The sequence below is a fragment of the Gnatocerus cornutus genome, chromosome 8 (genome assembly GCF_029298725.1).
Source record: "Gnatocerus cornutus isolate USDA-ARS CGAHR chromosome 8, icGnaCorn1.1, whole genome shotgun sequence".
In the NCBI taxonomy this organism is placed as follows: Eukaryota; Metazoa; Arthropoda; class Insecta; order Coleoptera; family Tenebrionidae; genus Gnatocerus; species Gnatocerus cornutus.
Window position 1 is genome coordinate 12,895,921 of NC_142240.1, and position 24,131 is coordinate 12,920,051.

Consider the following 24,131-nt stretch of genomic DNA (forward strand, 5'->3'; position numbering starts at 1 on the left):
AGTCGTTGAAGCGAGGCGATTTGCATGATCGCGCGATTACCGTCGATAGGGGCGCCTTGGGCCATTGTCACAATCAGATTTAGCCGGTCCTAGTCGGATGTGGAATTCATAAAACGGTTGTTATTTCTCCGATTCCCATTCATAGGCCATAAAGTAGCAGGATTAGTTGTAGCAGTGGCCATTGGAGGCGGTAATTGATGTGAACTCTACAGTATTAGAAGGCATTGTGGTGGCGCGAGACAAAAGCCGCCCCGGGAAACTTGTAGCCAACCTACCACAAACTTGCCCCGAACCCTCCGTACAACCCCCAACTCTATTAATGTCCCACCAAACTCGACTCAACTTTATTGAAAATTACAGCCAACTGACACACTCCAACTTATTCTTCTTCGCGAGGCACGAATCATTCTAATGGAAATTGCGCCGAAAAAAGCCAGCTTAAATAAACAAAATACTTAGAGACGACGGCTAAATAATATGCAAATGTTCTGACTTTATCGTCGGAAATAATGGAATCGTAAAAACACGCCACCACTCGTAAATTTTTAAAGCTTTGCGGTAAATTTTTAAATCCGTGCTATAACTCATTACCTGCGCTATGCATACAACGTTTGCACACTTCCGATATCGAAATTAAAAAGATGTCTTCTCTTTTTAGATATTACGTTGGATAATGGAACCACAGACTGCAATCGTAAAAAGCAAACGCAACGTTTTTATTCATCCCTTCAAGCTATGGAATTTTAAATTTTAGTATTGAGAAAGCTACTCCTGATTGAACACATTCCGCTTACATGGCATGAACATTATTTTTATATTGACATTTCATCTCCAGACAAGTGTTACAACACCACAAAGATAAAACTCCTTCTTCTTGCCTCGTGGCAACTCATAAAATTTCAAATAAAACAACAAATACACTTAAATATGTCCTTGAATATCAAACCTTTCTAATGCAGATTGTGTTTTTATCTTAATTATCAACAGCAAAGAAACATTAAATACGGACATTAAACTTTGTACGCATAATACAAAAACTGCACATGCAATCTTTTCTTTATTACCTGCACATGTTTTATGACTAAAATAAAGTGGAAACTGACTTAGAGTTAGTATTTACAAGTCCTTATTAATATAATCAATATTAATAGAGTTATTAAAATCAATCAATAGAGATTTTCGCTTATAATTCTAAACTCTAGAGCTTTCGCTTGTAAAACTGTTTACTACAGTAAAAATAAAATATGAGTAAAATAAGCTCCACAAATTCTTTTAATAAGACCTATATTTAAAGCGTTATGGGATCATAAATTTTACGAGAAAAAAGGAGAATTTAATTTACATATTCCTCGTGTATCACAGGAGACTATTTATAAAAATCTTTTTTATCATTTTGGGTCATAAAATAGTACTAGTGTGACTCCAATTACCAATAAAGTGAGCGATATAGTCACGAAATTTTATTAGGATTATTTATTTTTTAAACAAAACTCACAGTACAAATTTTCAAAGTAGATTTAAGATATTAGCATATTCAATAACCACTTATTAATTAAAAATGCGTTTTTTTTTTTTAAGCCCAGTTCCATAACTCCAGTTCAGAAAAATGTAATTGAGATAAATTTCGCCCGGCGCCTCCACCATTTTTATGACCGCATAAATCCGAGCACAATTTTTGAATATTTTGGAAGGGTGTGTCCTCAATAAAAAGTGCGTTTTAATCACTTCATCACACACTAAAAATAAAATTATTAGTTTATTACTCAAGTGGCTCGTACCATTTTAATTGTGAAACTTTAGGGTTGCGGCTAAAACAAGCATAATAATAACTCAAATTCCCACCGATTTTCCAACCTTCCATTTCCTTCCATCTCAGCACTCAACAAAACAGGTGAACATCTTTTTCCCGCGGCCATAATCACAGCATCCTCGATCTCATCAAGCCTATAATTACCGGCGGTGCAATCAGCGGACTTGTACACAATTCCCTTTCCTTCCCATTACTGGCCTCATTACCAAACGCTTCTCTTCTCCGAGTACCGCAACTGGCAGCGTTTTTTCAAGTTTTAGTGCAGGTAGGGGAAAGACGAGCAGGATCGAACACCATTTTGATTATAATGTCGAGTTTAGCGTAGTCGAAAACTAAGCTGCCTCCGCATGCTATTCATTATCTAGTTTCAACCTAATTAAGACAGTGTGTCGAGTCTTCGACGTGCTAAGTTTGTGGGTGTTCAAGATCTGAAATACGCCATGTTGGAGAAAATCCTTTGATGTTTTAAATGTACGAAAGTAACACCTTAACTATAATTATTTAATAATAGAGCTTGATATGAATCTGATCGAAAGTTGGTTTGCGGTTGATAATTGAGCCGTTAGAACTCGGTCAATAAAGGCGGTTTGCAAAAGTCTTGACAAAATTAGAAACATTAAAATTAGTACCACATAAGCTCTTTTATGTGTTGCAATTAAATGATCTCCCAATTTTAATGAACCTATTGTTCTCCATTTCAGATTTAATCCTGATAATGTACCAAACTCGTCAACTAAAATTAACTTGAAATAGAACCCCGAAATAGATACCGAGTTTATCGAATACATCGGTTTTATTGAATATTTTAATTACGCATATTTAGGGAAATTTGCATGCTAAAATGAGATTTGGATACACATCTTGGTTGGAACAAAACGCTAGCATACATTTTCTGTTGAAAAATTTGAGGTTAAACTTAATGTTTACTACTTCGAATTTTTTTGTAGACATTAAATTAAAAATTCCGTTTTGTAATTGGTCGTTTAGCAGCGCGACTAACATAATGTTGATTTTTTTAAACTTCTGCAACTTCTTCGGAATGTCAAACAAGTCTCAGATTTGTCAGATTGCATAAGCAATAAAACTGATATTTATTATATTTTGCGATCACAAGAAAATTGTCGGTTGCTTGTAGAGCCATCTATTAGCCAAATCTGACATGTATCAATAGAAGTATCTAACTTATCTTTTCAAATTCTGCTGATTGCTAAAATCGGTAAATTTTATACAGGAAAATGACGTATAGAAATAACACAATTGTTCTCAAGTGGTTTATTCGATTTATCCGTTCATTTAGTTTGCTCTTTTTAATAACTATAACCGACGGCATTCATATCAATTTACCAAATCGTCAAATCCTAATGCTCTTAATGTAATCTGTGGTAATAACAACCTAATGATAATGTATAAGGGTAATATTACATTTCCTCCAATTCCAAATACAAATTAAAATCCCAAATTGTGCATGAAAATGTGTTTAACTCAACAAATAAATTTAGTCGTTGTCGCAAAAAAGAAGTAGTAGACACGGCAAATTAAACAAAATGTAAATAATGTTGGTAACTAAATATATTTACGGTATTTTTGATCTCGTTTAGCCATTAAAATATCAACAAAGTTTTAATTAAAATGGCAGTTTTAGAATATTGCTGCATCACCACATAATTAGCAGTATCTGAAATTGCCTGAATATTATCCGAAAAATAATAGCGAATACATAAATATCTGAATAAATTTTACATTTCAGAGGGTATTCCTTTTTTGCTACACAATTCATAAATCTGTTCGAAAATCCATATTTTGATAGAGATTGTATTAATATAGGATCATTGATTCATGGACCAACTTCAAAGGAAAAGTCCCGATTTACCTGCCTGTTTCGCGAGGAGGTCAGCATGACTATTTCATCAGAAGCGAGTCAAAAAGTCAAGTCGTAAAGAAGCAAAGACAGTCTTTTTTCATGTTGTGTTTGCATTTAAATGTACGTTTTGCGCAAATGCTTAGTAATAATTTATTAGACGACGGCACGTTCGATTTAACAGTGGATGGCTCTTGTGCATGTTTAATGCTGCGTTTACATAGGTCGAGGACAAATCTTGATTCAGTTTTTTTTCTTCTTGTTCCAGATCGTACATTCGGCGCCGTGGATGGGGTGAGTTTAATTAAAAATAATGGGGTGCAATTGATCAGTGGTAGTGTTAGAGAAAAATTTACCAAATATAGTGGATTTATTGAGGCCAAGAGCGCCTCTAGAGTGGGTAGTTTCTCTTCGCATCCACTTACATCGTTTTGCTCATTTCTAGTCATCTTTCACTGTCATGTGTGCGGTACGTGTATTTATCTACGTCTGAGTATTGATTAGTGTATAATTTATACAGGGTTGGTTAAGGAAAAGGGGTAATGATGATACAATGCTAAAGTTAAATCCGCTTCTAGAATTAGTATTGTGGAGTTTTATGTAGATGTAATTATTCGAATTTAATTGAGTCGCCCTGAGATAAAGACGAAAGTAATTTAACACATAATAGCGAGGACTAGCAGTCATGTGTATTAGTTATAATCGCTCCACGCTATATATCTAGATTGGGGCATTAGCTAATGACAGTGCGAACAAAGAGCAAAGCGAATAAATCAGCGCATATTATTTCTCTCACGAGTGTTATTTTTCTTCGTCGCTCCTCCAGGAGACATCACTTGTAGCTGTGCAGAACCACTTTGTCAACGTGACGTCAAAAGCACGTATTCCGACACAATGCCACCCTTTATACAGAAATCAAGTCAAGTGGGAACTCGCTTTAAACGAACTGAAAATTATCTAAACAAATTCGTTAGCAAAAAGCAAGATTTTATCGATAAGGTCAATGCCGAACAAATACAGACTCTCATCTACATCATATTTAGTGACCCTTGCCAAGGCGAAACGCAATTGTTTCGAGATTACTTCATTTCCGCTTCTGACTGAGCGCCTATTTATCCTCGAACCCCTGTTACTGCTACGTAAATTACCTTTTGCTGCAGAGGAACGTCCACAAAAATCTTCCCTTAATGTAGGGACAATTTTGCTCTTTGACACAAATATTTTTTGTGGGAAAAGGGTTCGACTCAAAGAAAAAGAGAATAGATGGAGAGGTCAGAACTGAGATTAGTGACTTGCTAAATCGATAGTTGCCTACATGAATGCTAAAAGGCAAAACCAGATCCATTAAGGGCACTTAAAAACCGCTGGGTATTGAAATATCGACGCTAAAACGTGATATGGCCAAGCAAACTTCCTCAGAGGGTCCCTCAAATTTATTTTATTAGCTGAAAACAACATAAAACAATTGTTGATCTTTGAACATTTACACAGAAGTTGAGTTTCCAAAGAGCGAGAAAATTAATTTTAAAAATTGCGTAAAACTGGTGGATGCGCCGGGATACGCTCTTCGCATCACAAATTGACTTGCAAGTTTGTATCTAAAACTTCAAAACAATTAAAATGTCAGAAGCTTTTTCCTCCACATTGTAAATTACTTTTTTTTTGAACCAAATTTTTTTTCCAGAACCGCAACACTCCAAGCCGTGTAAATTCTAATTAAACGCAATTTTACATCCCCAAATTAATGTTAAGCATAAAGATAAAGAATAAATTGGTCTGAGATTCTCACCAAGTTTCCATTTTTTTTGTGTGGAGGAACTAAAGTGTTTCGAGATAAACTGAGATTAAGGTGCAAGCGTGCATTGCAGGATTATCTCTAAACTAATTAATCCTTCTCCCTACAAGCCCTTTTTGTTTTAATTTTAATTAAATATTTTCTAGGATCGGTTATGCAAAACATTCGTGCATTTCCTCTAATAAACATTTTAATTTTAATCATCTCTTGGGATTCTCATGACAGAACAAGTTTTTGTAAATATTCCGCGATACCCGCAGATACCAACAAATTTAATTAAGGCAAGGTAAGACTAAATTCGCGACATTAGATATTAAAAATTCAGCCATACGTTGCTATCGGATTAAAACGTTAAATTCCTCGGTCTCGTGCACGAAATGAAACCCCGGAACAGTAGAAAAAGTTCATCCTACTTTTATCGCGAGTATTCATTAGTAGTCCCTCTTTGTGTTAAGCGAATTAAAAAACAGTAGAAGCTTCATTAACTTTTCATTGTCTTAATTTTGTATCGAATTATAGCGCATTTGCTTTTAACTCAACAAATTTCTCGCGTTAAGAAACACGACATTACTTACCGATTTTTTGTTCTTCAGGGACAACCGGAAACTCACTGTGATTAAGATTGTAAATAAATGTTCACTTAATAATCAAATCTGGTTTCTTAATTAACTGCGTTCTCCTAATTGAATAAACGGAAAACAAAACGTGCATAAATAGAAACTGGTAATTTCCAAATTAATTAAACTCATGTATGGAATTCTTGACGGTAATTGTTCTAATTACATGCTAGAATGCAAACAAGCAATGTTTAGAATCAGAACGGAAGCGAGAGGTGTATAAATGCCCAAAATTAGTTTAAAAATAATCCTTCTTTAATTAATTTTATTGATAATAACAGCCATGTCGACTGTGTAAAGTCTACAAAAATTAATGAAACCATCTCTATGAAAGTTGTGATCTTGAGATAGAAATGTTCTACCAAAGAAATTCGTTTTAATTAAAACTTCATATTTTATTGCACTTTTATTGTGGAGGTTGCATCTGATTTGTGATTTCTAAAGGGCGTTTTCAACAAACTGCATTACAAGTTGTCTCTAACAAGAAAATTAATTAAAATATTTGTTGAAAGCAGCGATGCATGTCTTCATCAAAATTTTTTTCTTTAATTTTAAGTTCGTACGAGCAAGACGTAAATTATCCGTTTTTGTCGAGTTTTCTTCACGAAGCTAATTAAACCTAAATTGCGTGTGTATTTTTATTTTGGATATAGCGACATTTCGTGCAATAGTCCTCAAGATTGTTACAAATTGTGGAAAATTAAGCGCTCTATAAAAACTGTAAATTATAGTTTACATGCGTGCAGTGACTGCATTGGTTTAATTAAAGCTAATCGGGGCAATCGTTTATGTTTCTTATGATTATTGAAATTAAAGAATGATTACCTAATTCCAGTAGTTTTCATGACAAACGCCAGTTTTCGTTATCTTTATTAATTTTGATTTGACGAGGAAGTAAATTTAGAATGGTAACAGTTGTGTTAGCAAGTCTTTTAGAAGGACATGATTTTTCGATAAATTTCTCCATCACACTCGGAGTAAATTGGTCTTTGGTAAAAATGCGTCTCGGTCAGTTATCTTCGGTCAATTGTGTTCAGAAAATTGTTTTCTGGAAACTGTGCACGACGATAAATATCGTTCCAGGCGCCATTGTGACCCAGTTGAAAAACCCGCCTCTTCAGTCGAAGACATGTCTGAATATGCAATGAATTTTCACTTCGATGCTCGCATTATAATGTGCTGTTATTGTTTAAACGAAGCTTTTGTATACTATTTCTACAAAATGAAGAGCTTTCATTATTATCTAACGAACACTCTGTAAATAACTAAAAAACTAAACGTCGTTCAATCATAAAAATGTCGTCGCTGCTATTAAATCATGACGTAAGTTCTTGAGAAAGCAAAAAACAAGGCGTCTCTCGAAACGGTGAATTATCAGAATGTTTACTTTTGTTGAAGCGCGTCCGCGGATTATAAAAGCCATGTGATTGATAACGTTAAGCTGCTTGACTTGAATTTACAACTGGAAATCGGCTTAACGTACAAGTCTTTTTCTGGAAACCGCGGCGACATCCCTAAATTTATTCCGCTCAACCTGAAGAAGAAAACGCGCATATTTCCCCCATAAATAAAAGGAAAGGTGGAGTTAATCTCACAATCTCTAACAATTTCAAACGCAGCGCGATAATAAACACATAAAACTAAATTCTGACAAAATTTAATTAAAAAACTTTGCGTTATAATTAGAAAGTGGATAATTAGACAAATTCCTCAGTGGGCACTTAGAGCCGGTTTACCAATCAAGTTTTTCATACATAACTTTCTAACCCTTTTCAACAGCACGCGCGGACCTCTATAAACCAAAAGTTAAAATTTTCAAACAATTAACAATTTATTATTTCCATCTGCGGTGGGATAATCACATTTGCGATCTCAGGAGCATTATCCTCTTTAAATGTACACTAACAAACGAAATTCCAAATTAAATCTCGTTCCAAAAATTGTACAGCACCCCCACAAAGCTTTTTTTTCTAAATGAAATAATCTTCCATTAGCTGTATCATAAAATTATATTTCTTCAAAAAAATATCGCAACCACTTCCTCTTTGAAATGCAAAACCAAAACACCACCACCAATTTACTAATTTTTCTCTGATCTCTTTGCCCTCCGATTTCAATTAATTTAAACAAAGCTGCGGCATTGCGGCGAACAGTGGATACATTGAGCGAAATTCCAATTGTACGTTAAGAATTTGATTGCGTCGCAACGTCGCACAGTTGAAAAATGGTACCACTGACGGGATTGTAAAAGAGTGAGGTCAAATGTAATGCAAGTCAGTTGTAACAAATTATTTAAAAAGTCGGCTATTTGACTGAGATAAATGAGCGCCGTAAAAATTTATCCCATAACACATACGTAACACTTCCACTTAATTTAATTTTTTCCACGTATAATAAATTACTAGATCAAAAGAACTTACCTGAAGTTCGATCGTAATTATATGAGGCGTCCAGTCCGAAGATATCACATTATTGAAAACCATGTAGTACGTGTTGTCTAGTACTTGGCGCACAATATTTAAAGAAGGAAATCCTCCGTTCCCCACTCTTCCCTCGTTGCTACACACTTCCACTCGTCATTGTTTTAAAGAAGCCCATTAACACATTGAAGGCAATGGGGTAATAAAGGGAGGGAAGGGTGTGTGATATCTTCGGACTGGACGCCTCATATAATTACGATCGAACTTCAGGTAAGTTCTTTTGATCTAGTAATTATATTTCGGCGTCCAGTCCTCGATATCACATTATTGAAAACCATGTAGTTGTTTAAAGAATTTTGCCTGAAAATGATGTTAATGAGGAATTGGAAGTCCACCTGGTTAGTCTGTTTTTTAATCGTATAATTGATTAAACAAAACATAGAACTTGTAAAAGTTTGTTATTTAATCAGACTCAAACACTGCCTCTAAGATAGTGGATTGTACCACTGGACGATTGTAAAATCTAGCAAAAGTTGAAGAAGATTCTGTCCAACCTGCTGATTTTCTAATTGTGTCATAAGGTAGCCCTTAGTAAATGCAGCCGACGTTGAAGCATGTCGCGTTGAGTGGGCCTTAAAAATTGAACAGTCCACGCCTGATAAGAAAAGTGTATCTTTAATCCAATGGCTTAATGTTTGCTTGGAGGCAGGTCCATAAGGTTTCTTAAATGTTATGAACAAGTTGTCACTTGTATTACATCTAAAATTCTGTGTTAAAAGTATATGTTCCCTTAGCGATGTAGCGACCCATAAACTCACTTCTTTCTTATAGTAAGGAAAATTTAAGCATGGTTGCGAGGCTTTTGGTCCGCTCGTTTTTACCAAATCTGGAATAAGGATTCGAACACCCTCTTCTGAGAAGAAAATATTTGTCAGCTTTCTTAAAGACGATGTCTGTATTCGCTGACCCGTGGCTAATGCCATAAGAATAGTAGTTGCTGAAGATAGCGAGTTCAATATGGTGTCTAATGCGGTTTCTGGAGTGCCTTTTAATAAAAATGCTCGCCGGATAACCTGGCAGCAACCAGGATAAGGGTCGATGCCAAAGGATGTCGTTGATGTTGATTGCTAAAAGGAGAGTATAGAAGGTTATCTGACGGTCCAAAATAGAGCGGTTTACTTATGGTAAGCTTTACAAAAAGTGGATACCATGTTTGCGTCTGCCAAAAAGGGACTATAATGATCCCTGAGGCTTTGTCAGTAATAATTTTTTGTAGTACCCTCAGTTTAACGCAAAGGGAGGAAAAGTATAAAATTTACAATTTTTCCAACTCAAAGTAAACGCATCAACTCCCCAAGCTTCTGTGTCTGGATAACGTGATATAAACTTAGGACATTTTGTGTTGCTAGCTGATGCGAATAAGTCTATATCCGGGTAACCAAATTGTTTAATTATCATGATAAAAAAGTTAGTGTTTAGGGACCATTCAGTTTCCGGCGGCAAGACTCGGGAAGCTTGGTCTGCCTCCGTGTTTTTTGAGGAACTTATATACGATGCGAAAAGCCATAGTTGTTTAGATTCGCACCTTTGCCAGATTGTCCTTGATAAGTTGTTCAGTTTGGGAAATTGAACACTACCCATTTTATTAATGTATGCTATTCCAGTGGTATTATCAGATCTTATTAGTATATTGCAAATATACAATTTTTTTTTTTTTTTTTTTTGTAAAATGTTGTGGACCTAGCAATATGGCTTACAACTCCAACAAATTTTTGTGATTCTCTTTTAGGGAGTTGTTCCACCAACCATTAATACTGTCTCCATTGCAAAATGCGCCCTAGCCGGTTTGACTGGCATCTGTATAAATTTTGATTTCAAGGCTGTCCTTTCTTAAATCGTTGACAGAATTGTCTACACTTTTCTGCCACCAGATTAGGTCAGAAACAACCTCGTTTGTTATTGACATTTTTGCGCTGTAGTTCCCTTGATTTTTTAATAGAGCTAAGTATTTTGCTCTTTCCAATTGGTGAAGAGGCACCCATATTTGACAGCAGGACAGGCTGAAACGAGTGTCCCCATCTTTATTAAAAGATTATAGACTACGCTTACGTTAGATTTACACTCTTCATGAGTAGCTCCCAATATTAAAAAATCGTCAAGGTAATTAATGCAAATAATTCCTTGCGATCGTAAGGATTGTATAATAGGTTTCGTCAGTTTATGAAATGTATAAGGAGCTGAAGGTAAACCAAACGGTAAGCACGTAACTTCGAATGTTTCTGTTTCAAACTGAAAGCGCAAAAATTTTCGGTTGTTATCTCTGATCGGTATTAAATAATACGCGTCTTTGAGATCTAAGGTTGCAGCAAAATGGTTATTCTGCATCAACCTCGATGCAGTTCTGATGTCATCCATTTTGAAGTGAGGAGCTTTTATAAAGCTGTTCAGGTTTGTCAAATTTAAAATAAAGCGTTTTTGGCCGTTAGGTTTATCTGCTAGAAAAAATCTAGAGATGAACTGATTAGTTTCGTTATTGCATTTTTGCAACGCCCCAATTTTTAATAAATTTGAAATTTCAGCTTTTACGTCTGCCAACTCTTTTGGAGAAAAAACTGTGGCTGTAGGTAGTTTCCCTTGAGTTGGAGTTTAAATGAATGATATTTTATAACCCCTAATCCAACCAAGGACAATAGGATTCGATGTTATCATTTTCCACTTTTCGAAAAACTCACTAAGTCGCCCTGCATAGGCTGTACTTACTGAAACAGCTGCCTCTCCTACTTCTTGTACTTGCGTTAGGGAGTGCGTCTGCGATAATGTTCGCGACGTCTGGTTTTCGGGACTTGCCCTTTTGCAGAGCTCGTCTCTCCCAGTCGACGGCTCGGGCGATAACGGTTTAAACTTCCCGCGTATTTTGTCTGTCTGCCGCCTTTTTGGCGACTCAAGTAAGTAGAGGTAGGAGATGTATGAGTGATTTTTATGACTTTACTCAAAGACTCCAAATTCTTTGCCGTTTTTATTCTTTCCCCTAAATCGGGACCGAATAAAAATTCGGAGGGCGGTAACTTGTCAACCTGCTCACATATTTTCTTATTTATTAGAGGAGTGATCAAGTTTCGGCGTATTACAGATACCCGGTGGAAACATTGGCTAAAATACGCCCTGAATCTGACAAACAGGAAAACAGCTCTTACTGTACATCTTTTGGGATGTTGTCAGCTCCATTGAGCACAATGTTAATTCCTTTACTAAGGGCGGACATGCCGCGGCCTAGCTGGTTTTGCATCTCTGCATGAGATTCGTCTCTAGTGACATTAGTTTTCATTAAAATTTGGGAAATTTCTGCATTTAACTGCGGAGGCGCTAGGTTGGAGAGATTGTCTGGTATGGGATAACTGTCTAAAAGAGGAAGTGCAATTTCCTTTTTTAAGACCATACCAAAGTATGTGACGCCATCTATTTACCAACGCCTCATAAAGGGTGAGGGTTGTTTGAGTGCTGTCCTCGGGATTGTCACCCAGAATTGTCAAAATCTCGTTTGGTAAAACTTCGTCATTATGAATTATAAGTTCATTTTCATCTGGGATGGTGTTCGAGTGACCTGCAGAGTCACCGGTGAAGATATTGCCTGCATCCCTACACGGGGAAGGCGAGCTTGAGGCTTCACTGCACGTGTGCCTTTCAGCATATTTGTTGTCGTCAGTTGGTACACGGTGCATCCGTGACCCTGAACGATACCTAGAACCATTTTCATCTGGGATAGTGTTCGAGTGACCTGCAGAGTCACTGGTGAAGATACTGCCTGCATCCCTACACGGGGAAGGCGAGCTTGAGGCTTCACTGCACGTGTGCCAGTCAGCATATTTGTTGTCGTCAGTTGGTACACGGTGCATCCGTGACCCTGAACGATACCTAGAACCATTTTCATCTGGGATAGTGTTCGAGTGACCTGCAGAGTCACCGTTGAAGATACTGCCTGCATCCCTACACGGGGAAGGCGAACTTGAGGCTTCACTGCACGTGTGCCTGTCAGCATATTTGTTGTCGTCAGTTGGTACACGGTGCATCCGTGACCCTGAACGATACCTAGAACCATTTTCATCTGGGATAGTGTTCGAGTGACCTGCAGAGTCACCGTTGAAGATACTGCCTGCATCCCTACACGGGGAAGGCGAACTTGAGGCTTCACTACACGTGTGCCTTTCAGCATATTTGTTGTCGTCAGTTGGTACACGGTGCATCCGTGACCCTGAACGATACCTAGAACCATTTTCATCTGGGATAGTGTTCGAGTGACCTGCAGAGTCACTGGTGAAGATACTGCCTGCATCCCTACACGGGGAAGGCGAGCTTGAGGCTTCACTGCACGTGTGCCTGTCAGCATATTTGTTGTCGTCAGTTGGTACACGGTGCATCCGTGACCCTGAACGATACCGAGAACGCTCGTCTAGTGTGCACGTGTGAATATAAGGGAGACCTTGAATGCTCTCCCAGCAATCTCGCTTCCAACCTTTTAATTCGTTTTCTCAGTCCAGTTGAGTCCTCTTCAGAGCTAGAAGAGCGACTTCTTCTTTTCTTTGATTTTCCCATCTCGCTAATTCTAAAAGAATCCATTCTTATTAGATACTTACATTTTTGTAATGTTACGAGATGCGGTACGATCCGAAGCGCCAGAGCACAAGAAACACAATGACGAGTGGAAGTGTGTAGCAACGAGGGAAGAGTGGGGAACGGAGGATTTCCTTCTTTAAATATTGTGCGCCAAGTACTAGACAACACGTACTACATGGTTTTCAATAATGTGATATCGAGGACTGGACGCCGAAATATAATGACGACTTATGGCTCCAAAACATAAACGGGCTTTTTGTGCCGCTTTAATTTATTAGTTTTCTGCTATGAAATATGTGTTTCTTGTAACTGACGACCACTCCGAATAAATACGTTCAAGGAAGCTCCAATTGATAAATCAGATTAGCCGCTCTGGGCGCTAAATATTTCGTTATGTTGAAATACCCCAAAAAATTAAACGCTTGATCTCTTTGTAATTAAATTCAACGATCTTTGAGTGGTAATTATAGATTCAAAGCGCCTTTGTTCCAAAATACAATATTATGTAATTAATACGCTCAAGTTCGTATTACAAGAACTTGCTAATTTGAAAGAATCCTCTCAATTGGTGTCATGTGTTTAGTATTGGAGACGTGAAACAAATATAAAAATGGTGAGTGCGTTTTTGAAAGTGTGATGAAAATTTGTTTTTTATATATTGATTCTATTTTGTCTGATAGAGTAACAAGCCGCGATCACAGCACTATATTTAGGCCAATTACTGTTAAATATGACATTCGACATGGATAAAAAACGTTTGTGCCCGTCAAAACCAAAACAAAATAACTGGAAAAACAATCATTGAGGTTTTGGTAAAAACAAGTTTTTGTTTTAATTAATGAATTGTGATTGTTCTAAAAATAAATCCCAGTTGTTACTAATTTGATTAATTAACAGTAGCAGAATTTGTTTCCTACAACTATTGAGGCGTTTAAGCTGAAAGTAAAACAGTCTGAATATGATTTATTACTGATAAATCATCAATACTGACAGCTGAGTTATTATCAGAACTAAAGCGTAACATCTGCAATTAACTGCATTCATGTGAATGATTGACGTTGAAGGCGAATTTCATCCCTGTCTATCGAAAATTGTCACTTGGTTGTTTGAAATAGCTTCATCACCGTTTCTATGCGGCACAATTAAAATGTTTTACGTCCTCTTGGTCAATGTAATGTAATCTTGTAAAGTAAACCAAAAGCGCATTTCTGTCTAGATGTGCGGCATATTTTACCATATTCAAATGGAATATTCACAACAAACTTGCACTCTGTAAACAGATACTTCGGTAATGCGGGGAAATAAATTTCAAGACCGGGGGAAATACTGATACTACATAGAAACATGCAAAATACCAGTTTTAAATGAGCCAACCATTTGCATAGTAAACATTCTGCTCTAGGCGTAGAGTTAATTGCGAAAATTTGACGTACACTAGAGATAAAACGTTGTATCATTTATCACTCTTTCTACTTCTTGAAATTAGCCAAAATTGATTGTTTGATTATAACCCTCGTGAAAGGGAAGCGATACTTGGAGAGGATGCGTCAGCAAGTCTGAAAATTGGGCAAAACAAACTGAAGTCATTTCGGTACTAAGAGAATCGTTGTTATAACGAACAGATTGCAGACTTAGTCTTGATAAGTATAGCATAATTCTCCTAATAGCAGCTGAGAACCGATTTCGTTCTAAATCCATGAATCTTGCTAACACAGCTCAAGGAATATTTGCAAGAGTCCCGCCTATATCGTGTCCCGATTCCCTACAGGACATTATCCGGTATTTGGTGCAGAACTCTGGCTTATTGCAGTTATTTATTTGCGTTCGTTTCCGCGATTTTGTTTATTTCCCGAGGTAATTATTGCGGGGGAAATTTTCGAATGACACAGACCTGGTTGCGCAAATAACTTCTGTTATCATCAAGAATAGCTAAATAGCGACGCGAACGCAACGCTTAATTCTCAACACGAAGTCGGAATTTGCAACATTTAGCGTTATTAAGTTCCTGTAAAGAGATGGAACTTTCCAACTGTAACAAAGTACTGTTGAGTGGAGTTGGCAAGTCGACTTCTCAAACATCAAGGGTGTCCTGATCACTGCACGGACCCTGTAATTACTCCACCCTTTTGGGACGCCAGTCCCGTATTAATAACAATGCGTGTCTTGATGACGTTAAGGTTAACTAGTTTCCGAACCTTGCCAATACGGTCTCTATCGACAAGATGGGCGAACCCTTCAAAAATCACAGTCAACCTTTGAGACGTTTGTGGTTTCCTAGGACTCTTGACGAGAAATTGTGCAAGAAACGAGACGCATTGAGGTTTAATTCTCTTGATCGAGAAAAGCAAAGGAGAGGAGATTCAAAGTAAATTTTGACGTTCATTCCGGGCTTCCATGTTTACATTTTACTTCTAAAATAAATACGAAGTTATATTTGAACTCAAATCTTCTTACAAACAAAATACAAAAGTAGCAGCAGCTTTGATATCATTACAACTGAGCTCTTAAAATAATATAAGTGGACTAGAAGGCAACAACGGTCCAACATTATGAAATTACTCCCACCTAGACCTTTAAAAAAAATCGCATGTTTTCTTTCAATTCAATTCGCTACTATTTTTTCAGTGCTCGGATCGTTGATAGTTTTAATTAAAGCTTTCAGAGCTTCCAGGAAATTTCCACCATTATCGCTATTTTTAAAATTAATCTTCAAACGTGAGAAAGCATGCAAACTAGAGATCACAAAACTAATCGATATGTCTCACTTGATCTCATTCAGTTTTAGAAACAACTCATTAAAAATCTCATTCTTCAATCTTTTATGTGCTCATTTCTGAAGTTATAGCTTATAAACAAGAACTTAATATTTTTAACATTATAAAAATGTTTACTATGTCATAAATTTCATCCACATTTCATTAAATTTTAGCTTTTAAGTTACGTAAGTTTCTATTGTACGAAACCAACAATATCGTTTACATACGTGTACGAAAATGTGCTTTGTTCGCCCCCCTTTTGTTTAATTAAAAGAATGATTATCTATTATTACCTGTTGGAAATTGTTTTGCCAAGAAAAGGTCTCAATAGTCCCCGTTTGTGAAATAAGCCCCAACTGTTAAACTCCTAAATAGCTATTATTCACGCAGTTGAATGGCAAATATTCTGAGTAGATAACCACAAGAATCCCTGTAGACCGATTACTATCAAATACCCAAATACTACCTAAACTAATAATTTCTAATTATTATAGGCAGCGGTAACCGAAGGAACATCAACCGTAATGATATTGCGTGATTCAATTTTCTTTCGACTCAAAAAAGCATTACTTCACTTATCACTTTGTAACAACCCTTCATTTCCATAAATCAATCATAATCTTGATCTATAATAATTTCCAACCACAAAATAATTACATCACGACTCTGTTAATTAGCATTTAGATGATTTCATGACTTGCTTAGAGGTGTGTCAAGTTGTCATTTTTTAAAGTGAATTAATTTAACATTGAAATTCTTAAGCAATTTCAAATCGAGCGAAAACCACTATTAGTGTTCACTGCAGCACAATGCACCGAGTTTAAACTTTAATAACTTGCAGATTACGACATTATCGATCAGTAGTCTAGACCTAGACGCTAAACTTAGCACCGTAAATGAAAATTAGCACGTAAATTCTTAGCTTGTAAGCGTTAAGTTTAAAAGTTAATTCACACCCATCCAATTTGTAATTTTGCTTCGCACTTTCCCTAAGCAACAATGTTATCACATCGGGGCGGCTACAAGTCTTAATTTAATTCGAAATTAGGAACTTGGCTGTAATTATTATCATTACACTGAAATAAAAATGAAACCCCTAAAACTTGAAATTGAATTAGTGGACCCTCAAAATCAGTTCCGACGCTGTCTAAATTTATGACCAAATTGAATGAGGAAGATTGTGGCAATTAGGACAGTACCGCAAATAGAAAAATGGTGTCATAAATGTGTACCTGTTGCTGTTTTCACCCCAAAAGCACAATTGCCGTATCACCTGTTTGTCGATAAAGTTTTGATTTAACAAAAGCGCACAACTTCACTTGTCACGCATTGTATTTACCAAAGTTCAAGCAGCATTTCATATTCCAGTTTTAATAAACATTACTATTTCCTCGGGACTTTTTATACCTCGCTATCGCGTCCAATTTCAGCAAAAATTTCCAAATGATTATGAGATTTTTATTATAATTCAGTAGGAAAGGCGAAATTTAGGCAAGCGTAATTTCAGCTCTATTTGAGCGGTTCGTATAAATTCCCCGCCTAATGTTAGGTAGTTTCAATTCGCTTATTTTATGTTTTATAGATTTTTGAATGGCTCTTTCGTTCGATTCAGCCAAACGGAGATATTCAACTGTAAAATATTGAATTTTTTAGATCGAGTGAAATGTGATGGGTAGAGTGCGCCCAACATCCGAACTGCGGTTTACCAACGTTTGCTGAATATTTCATTAGCTCGTTGGAAATTAATTAGGTGGTGGGAGTAATGGTGATGTCATATTTCAAATCAAAGGGAAGCAAAAAGCAGCGAAGGAGCACCAAATTTAATAAAAAGTTAAGCGCTTTATCGGTCGAATCGCAAAGAAATGTATGTAAATGTCGGTTTTGGGAACATAAATTTCGTTTTATTAACGCGGACAAAGATGGATTTGCTTTATGTTTATCTAGTTAGTTGCAGTATCTGTTTGCTTTCTGCAGCCCTAATGGAATTCCATCGCATAGGTAAATGCAAGCATGGCACCATTCTGGCTCTCATCCTGCAAGTTAATTAAAACCAGGATGCGTGTGCTCGTAATCAATGCCTCTCCTTGATGGAGCTAAATACTTCTCTTTTATACAGCAAACAAAGAAAGTGCAGAGATTAAACAAAATCTGCATAATGCATCTCTCGGAAGTGTTTACGACTGCAGCAAATCAAGAAGCTCAATTCCACAACCTGTTAGAATTTATCCCAAATCGTATATTAACATCACGCACGTCTTCGCCTTAATTGTTTCGCATCGAGAATGTTAAACGGGCGCGAATGTCGCATCCGACACATTTTCTTTATTCATTTATGCAGATCTGACACATTTGCTTGTCTAGTACTACTGGTGACGTTTATTTGTATTCCACGAACCGTCCTCTTGCTCTTCGTACAGATGGCGCCCCGTGCCATCAAATAAGGAGCATCATATTTCACCGAAGACTTAAGAATTTCCATTTTAATCTTTCCGGGGCTTGTTCCAAATCGAAGGTCTTAAACTTCATCCTCTGCACTCCACTGTGGTATTTAATTACGACCATTTTGAGATTCACCGTCTCTTATCGTCAAATGCTCTATTTATTTCGCTTCGCGGCCAAACTGGAGGAACACAAAAATTTCATGGGGGGAAAAAATATTGCCCACTCCGGCCAGTGTAAAATATTGTGGGCTCGCCCTCGAGAGGGTGTAATTGAATTAGAAATAAACGCTGCAGCTTTGAAATTAATACGAGAGTTGGGCAGTTGCTGGCGCGAAGACGAGGAGGTGAGGTAATGATATCGTATTTTATCATAACTGAAGCATCTTTATACATCTTATCACCGTTCTTTTTTGTAATTTCTTTGACCGTAATAGGAAGCAAAAGCACTTTAGCTTTCAAGTCTCACAGGAAATTGCAGTGCGGCCTGGCCTGGTTAACCAACCGAGCGTCCTTTTACGTCCTTTCACTGTTTGTTTAATCTCGGCGCCGGCTTACATGCTAACTTTCTTACGGTTCCAACAGGGCGCGAATATTTACATTTCTAGTGTTCTAAATATTCATTAAAATGTGTCGGATTCAATTAAAAATCTCGTAATTAGAGCGGCGGAAACGAGAGTTACGACCCTTCGAAAGACGATGAATTCACGGTGAAAGACCCTTTGACTGAAACCGGCTTCTGAAGTTTGTCATAACGCTATTATTTCGGATATTATTTTGCATCCAACAAACCGTTCCGTAATGCAGGAGTATGTCATGTTTAATGCATTCTGTGTGTGTTCAAAGGCGGTTTTGCGCTCATGTCACGACCAGGAACTTGGAGTAATGCGGTTTTAATATCATTAAACTTCCCATTTTTGCCACAATCTCAACTTAAAACACTGAACAAATATTTATCAAAACAATATTGTTCGCAGGTGTTCAGCTGGCCACTCGATATCCGCAATGGAAACTGAAGAAGAAGACAGCGAAGAGCCGCAGCCCGTGCGATGATCCCCCCGCATCCCATAATGCCATCGTTCAACCTCCACTTGGCCATCATCATCGGCTTCTGCACGCAAATGATAGTGGCGGACTGCCCTCGTCTGTGCGAATGCAAGTGGAAGAGTGGCAAAGAGTCCGTTGCTTGTCCCAACGCTAATCTTTCAACAGTGCCACTTCATCTCGACGCAGGCACGCAAATTCTCGATCTTTCCAAGAACAGTCTCGTTACTCTTAAAAACGACGACTTTAGCAAAGCTGGTCTGCTCAACTTACAAAAAGTCTACATCTCTCATTGTCGCCTGAAGAACTTGGAGCGCTACGCTTTCCGTAAACTAATCAATCTGGTGGAGTTAGACTTAAGCCATAACTCTCTTTCTACTGTCCCTTCGCACACGTTTGATTCTATCCCAGAGTTGAGAGAACTGAAACTTAACGATAATCCTATACGAAGAATACTCAACGACGCTTTCATCAATGTTCCTCGACTTGTTCGGTTAGAACTGTCAGAATGTCTCATCGCTTCGATTGAACCTCGGGCCTTCCATGGTCTAACAGAGCTAGAATGGCTTAAATTAGATCACAATAAACTCACAGAAGTGATGTCGTCTTCTTTTACGTTTTTAAACAATTTACACGGCCTCGAATTAGACGCAAACCCTTGGAATTGTTCCTGTCCGCTTAGACCTCTTCGAGAGTGGATGTTGCGCAAAAACGTCCCTTTTGGAATTCCTCCAATTTGCCAGAATCCGAAACGCCTGCGCTCAAAAACTTGGGACAAGTTAGACCTCGACGAATTCGCTTGCATCCCCGAAATCTTCGCCTACGAAAGCAAAACTAAAGGCGTCGAAGGCAAGAACGTCACCATGACCTGTAGAATCGCGGGAATCCCAGAACCCTCAGTCCGATGGTTATTAAAAAACAAAGTCATAGCTAATTTAACCGGATCGTCGTACTCCAACGGCAAAAAGCTCTACATGGTACACCTTCAAAACAACTCCAGTGACTTAACAATTTTCAGTGCAGACCTCCAAGACGCGGGAGTGTACGTTTGCGCCGCCGAAAACAAAGCCGGACGGGCCGAGGCTAGTGTAACTTTAGCAGTGATAAGGAAACCTCCAGAGATTGTGTTTAACAACAAAATTCTCGTGGCAAGTGTCATCACAGGTATTGCCCTAGTGTTAGCTTCGTGTTTAATTGCGTTGTGTATATATTCAGTGCGGAAGAAGCAGATGCTTACATGGCGAACTCGAGAGTGCCGACGAGAAGACAATTACGAAAAAATTGAAATGAACCATAAAGTGGCGGGGAATTCGAACGCAGGACCCGTTCCCGCGGAAATTGCGGTTGTCGCGACGAAGAAAAACGGTGAATACAGAGTTGTACCTATTGCCGATAACGAAGAAGGCGAAGAGGAAGAAGAAGTGAGTGTTGATGTGGCGAAGAAGATTTGGACAGAAAGCACTATTGAAAAGAGGTGGAATTCGCCGGAACATCTTTTGGATCCCGATGATCTGCACATACCGCGAAGGACGATACAAGAGGCCAGGTGAGATACGACGCGGTTTTAAATGTGGACTATTCTGGAAATGCTTCAAAACTGTCAACGATGAAAATTGCTTAAGTGAGTTTTTGAACGATTTCCGGATAGTAAATATTTGAGTATCCCCAATGTATAACATTTTCTTTTATTTTGATTTTCCGTTTAGTTGAGCAATTTTCTTCTAGAGACGATATCCGGAAGGGGTTCAGTTCGATGTCTGGTACATATAGTGGATACGAACAACCGTCGACATCTTTAAGCCAGCCCGTGGCCCCTCATCTCCTTCGTAGGCAAATATCTGGAGGCTACGCGACAACGTACAACAGCGAGCTGTCAAGCTTGATGGAGGACGATGGTGACAAGAAATATCCGGATTTGATTGAGAATTCTTCGTACAAGTTTGGGAACAAGGCGAATAGCGAGGGCGGCAGCGTGACCGATATAACAGAATTGTTTTGCACTTTACCGAGAAAAAGGGCACTGATCCAAAGCTCGCGTTATAAAAGCAGCGACAGTCAATCACCTTTGCTCCCAGAAAGTCGCTACGGAAGCAGCGGCGGCGAGAGCAGCTGTGGAAGTCAAGAGTCGAGTCTCCGAAGACTGTCCGACTGCGCCAAGTATCCGGTGGCTGCCAACTTAAACAAAAACAGGGTAAGAGCAGTGTGAGCTTTTTCCGGGCTTAGTGTCAATTTTTTCACAGGTAAACAAAATGTCGAATAGCTACTTAAATCTAACAAGAGAAGAAGACATGACCTCGACGCCGCTGCTCGACGTTTCGGGGCTGGAAAGTCGCGTCGTGTTCAAGAGGGAGTCTCCAACTTCCATCACGCCGAATGCAAATACTTACGATTACCATGCGGCACAACTGGAGAAATTTCTCGAAGAGTACAGAACTCTCCAGAAACAACTAACTAAAATGAAAGAAACTTGCGATAACTTGCGCCAAGACCACATGCAAGCTGGGTCACCAGTGGCGCCGAGTGTGACCCCATCGACGTCAAACGACGACGTCTTGAGGAACAATCCGGTGTCGCCCAATTCAAACCAGTCACTCGAAGACTCGATTGATTTTCGCAATTTTGAGAGCGAACTCACCAAGTATTTGCTCGCTAAAACTTCGCCCTCTCCCAAAACTTTCACCAACAACAGCGGAGTGTTCAATAATTGAATTTACCGACTCGAAAAAACCTGTGTCACAGTGATAATTAACACGGCAATTGGCGAAAGTGGCGCGGAATTTTACAGATTTGACAAGACTTCTGAATTTTTAATACTGTGTATAACTGTACATATCTGTAATAATTGTTACGTATCATTTGTTTGTTAAATGTTGATAGTTTTAGCTACATTTGTGATATTATCAAAGTAGATCTTTATTTATCGACTTGATGGGTTTTTCATATCATACGAATACGTTCCATTGTAACATTACACATATCCTTTATAAGTTTGTAAATTATTTAAATAAATACATTCTATTTATCAGGGGAGCATTTTTACAAACAAAACCCAAAAAATAAATGTACATGAGCACTTAATCTACATCTACACAACATGTAAACTGAATTAAAACGTCACATTCATATTCCATGCACTGCTTTAATTACAAAAGCATTCCTCTGACAGGAAAAATATAACAACAAAATTTAAATTATGGGCATTTCATGTTTACGACGCAATTTTATTCATGGGCATCATAAAAATCCCAACGAAAAATTGCAATCTGGGGTTACAACGCAATCGATCTACTCGAAATTAAAAGTGCACGCTAATCTACAGATCTACCCAATGTAATCGTATGCGAAGTAATGGGAAATATATCACCTGTGCATTACCGTTAACCATAAATTATGTTTTTAAATGTAACCCCAAATTTAGGGGTTCAAAAGAACACACAACTTGACTTGGAAAGTTAAGAAGTTCCAAAGTAAACTCCAACTTAAAAACAACTAAAACAAAATTGATCCAAAAAATTTCCGAAGAAGAGTTAAATTTATTTCCACTCACAAATCAAACAGTTCTTTATTGAATAGTAATTCCGCCATAACCTGTAGCCATCAAGCATTGTCAGATCCTTTAAAGATTCCAGACATCCTTCGCACCTCATAAATTATTTAAACAAATGCGTGGTATTTATCAAGACCTGGCTAACCATAAAACAGCTTCGATTCGGGAACTTTCTCTTTTAGTGTATCCCATTTTTCAATTAGGGCGGCGCTCCAGAAATTAATACTTCAGGATTCAGGATGTGGATAGAAAGCCGCAACAGCAGTCCTGTCCCACTTTGAGCCCTGCGGAACGTTATAGGAGAACTCCAGCAGGACTCTCGTCTCTAATGTGTCCCGAAGGACTCATCTCGCATCCGCGATGTTCATATAATACCCTCTAACTCTGCTGTTTTGACCCGTCTAAATGTTCGATATGGATTTTTTCCGTAGGTAAATGAGAACGAAATTTTTTATTAAAAGACACTCCTAAAGCTTCGGGAGATTTTTTTAAATTAAAACTTCCAATAAATTTCTGCTCGCATCAATTAAAAAAACAAAATGTGATAGGTGGTTCTTTAATCTTGGTAATTAGAGGAGAGGAAATTACTTCAGCCGTAAATTAAATATTTTGAACGCCCTCCTGCCTGGCGCGAAATCTTATTTACTGCACTTGAAAGTCCAGAGCGACCGCGAATTAAAATGAAATTTGATTTTTAACCTGAGAGATATATTTTTCCGGAACCATTCTTGTGCCATTGTGTTGCCTCTTATACCAAAGCTGTTATGAAAATACACAAAGCACATTTAAATTTTAGTAGGCAGCACGCACTGCAAAAGTGATTTACATCCTCCATATCGCATGCCACATAAACTCAACTCACAAAAAGAGTTAACCCCAGTATTCTCTCATTATCTGATTGTGGGAAAAGGTCTGCACGACCACAAAATTCCGCTAAACTTATATCTGTACTGGCGTTATTTTTATTTTAAAATTAAAAAAACGAATTAAACTTTCAAGTTCAACTCGTTTCAAAAAGAGGATTTGTTGTGAATCGAGACGACATTAAATCATCTTAACCGCAGACAGAGCTTAAAGAAAGCTTCAATTTTATGGCTCTACATGCTGCTGAACTTGCAGGACTAAATTATTAGTTCTTACAATGCATATCACGATCAGATCGGTGAAGCTCCGGGATTTAAGCTTGTAGATTTTTGCTACCGGAATCCAATTATTTTGACACGAATTAGATCCTG

General features: G+C 37.8%; 1 protein-coding gene across 3 annotated transcripts in view; it reads left to right on the plus strand.

Annotated features, from left to right (window-relative positions):
* LOC148169956 (uncharacterized) overlaps positions 1-22,317 on the plus strand; it is a 56,510-nt gene extending 34,193 nt beyond the window's left edge. For 2 of the 3 annotated variants that reach the window (XM_088043814.1, XM_088043813.1), the window contains exons 2-4: positions 19,283-20,895; positions 21,075-21,540; positions 21,590-22,317. In XM_088043814.1, coding sequence (XP_087899940.1) covers positions 19,355-20,895; positions 21,075-21,540; positions 21,590-22,057 — 2,475 coding nt within the window. In that variant the 5' untranslated portion in view covers positions 19,283-19,354 and the 3' untranslated portion in view covers positions 22,058-22,317. Of the gene's footprint in view, positions 1-3,936; positions 3,963-19,282; positions 20,896-21,074; positions 21,541-21,589 lie in introns of those variants that run through there. The other variant, XM_088043812.1, reaches the window with a different exon arrangement.
* Positions 22,318-24,131: the final 1,814 nt, after the last annotated feature.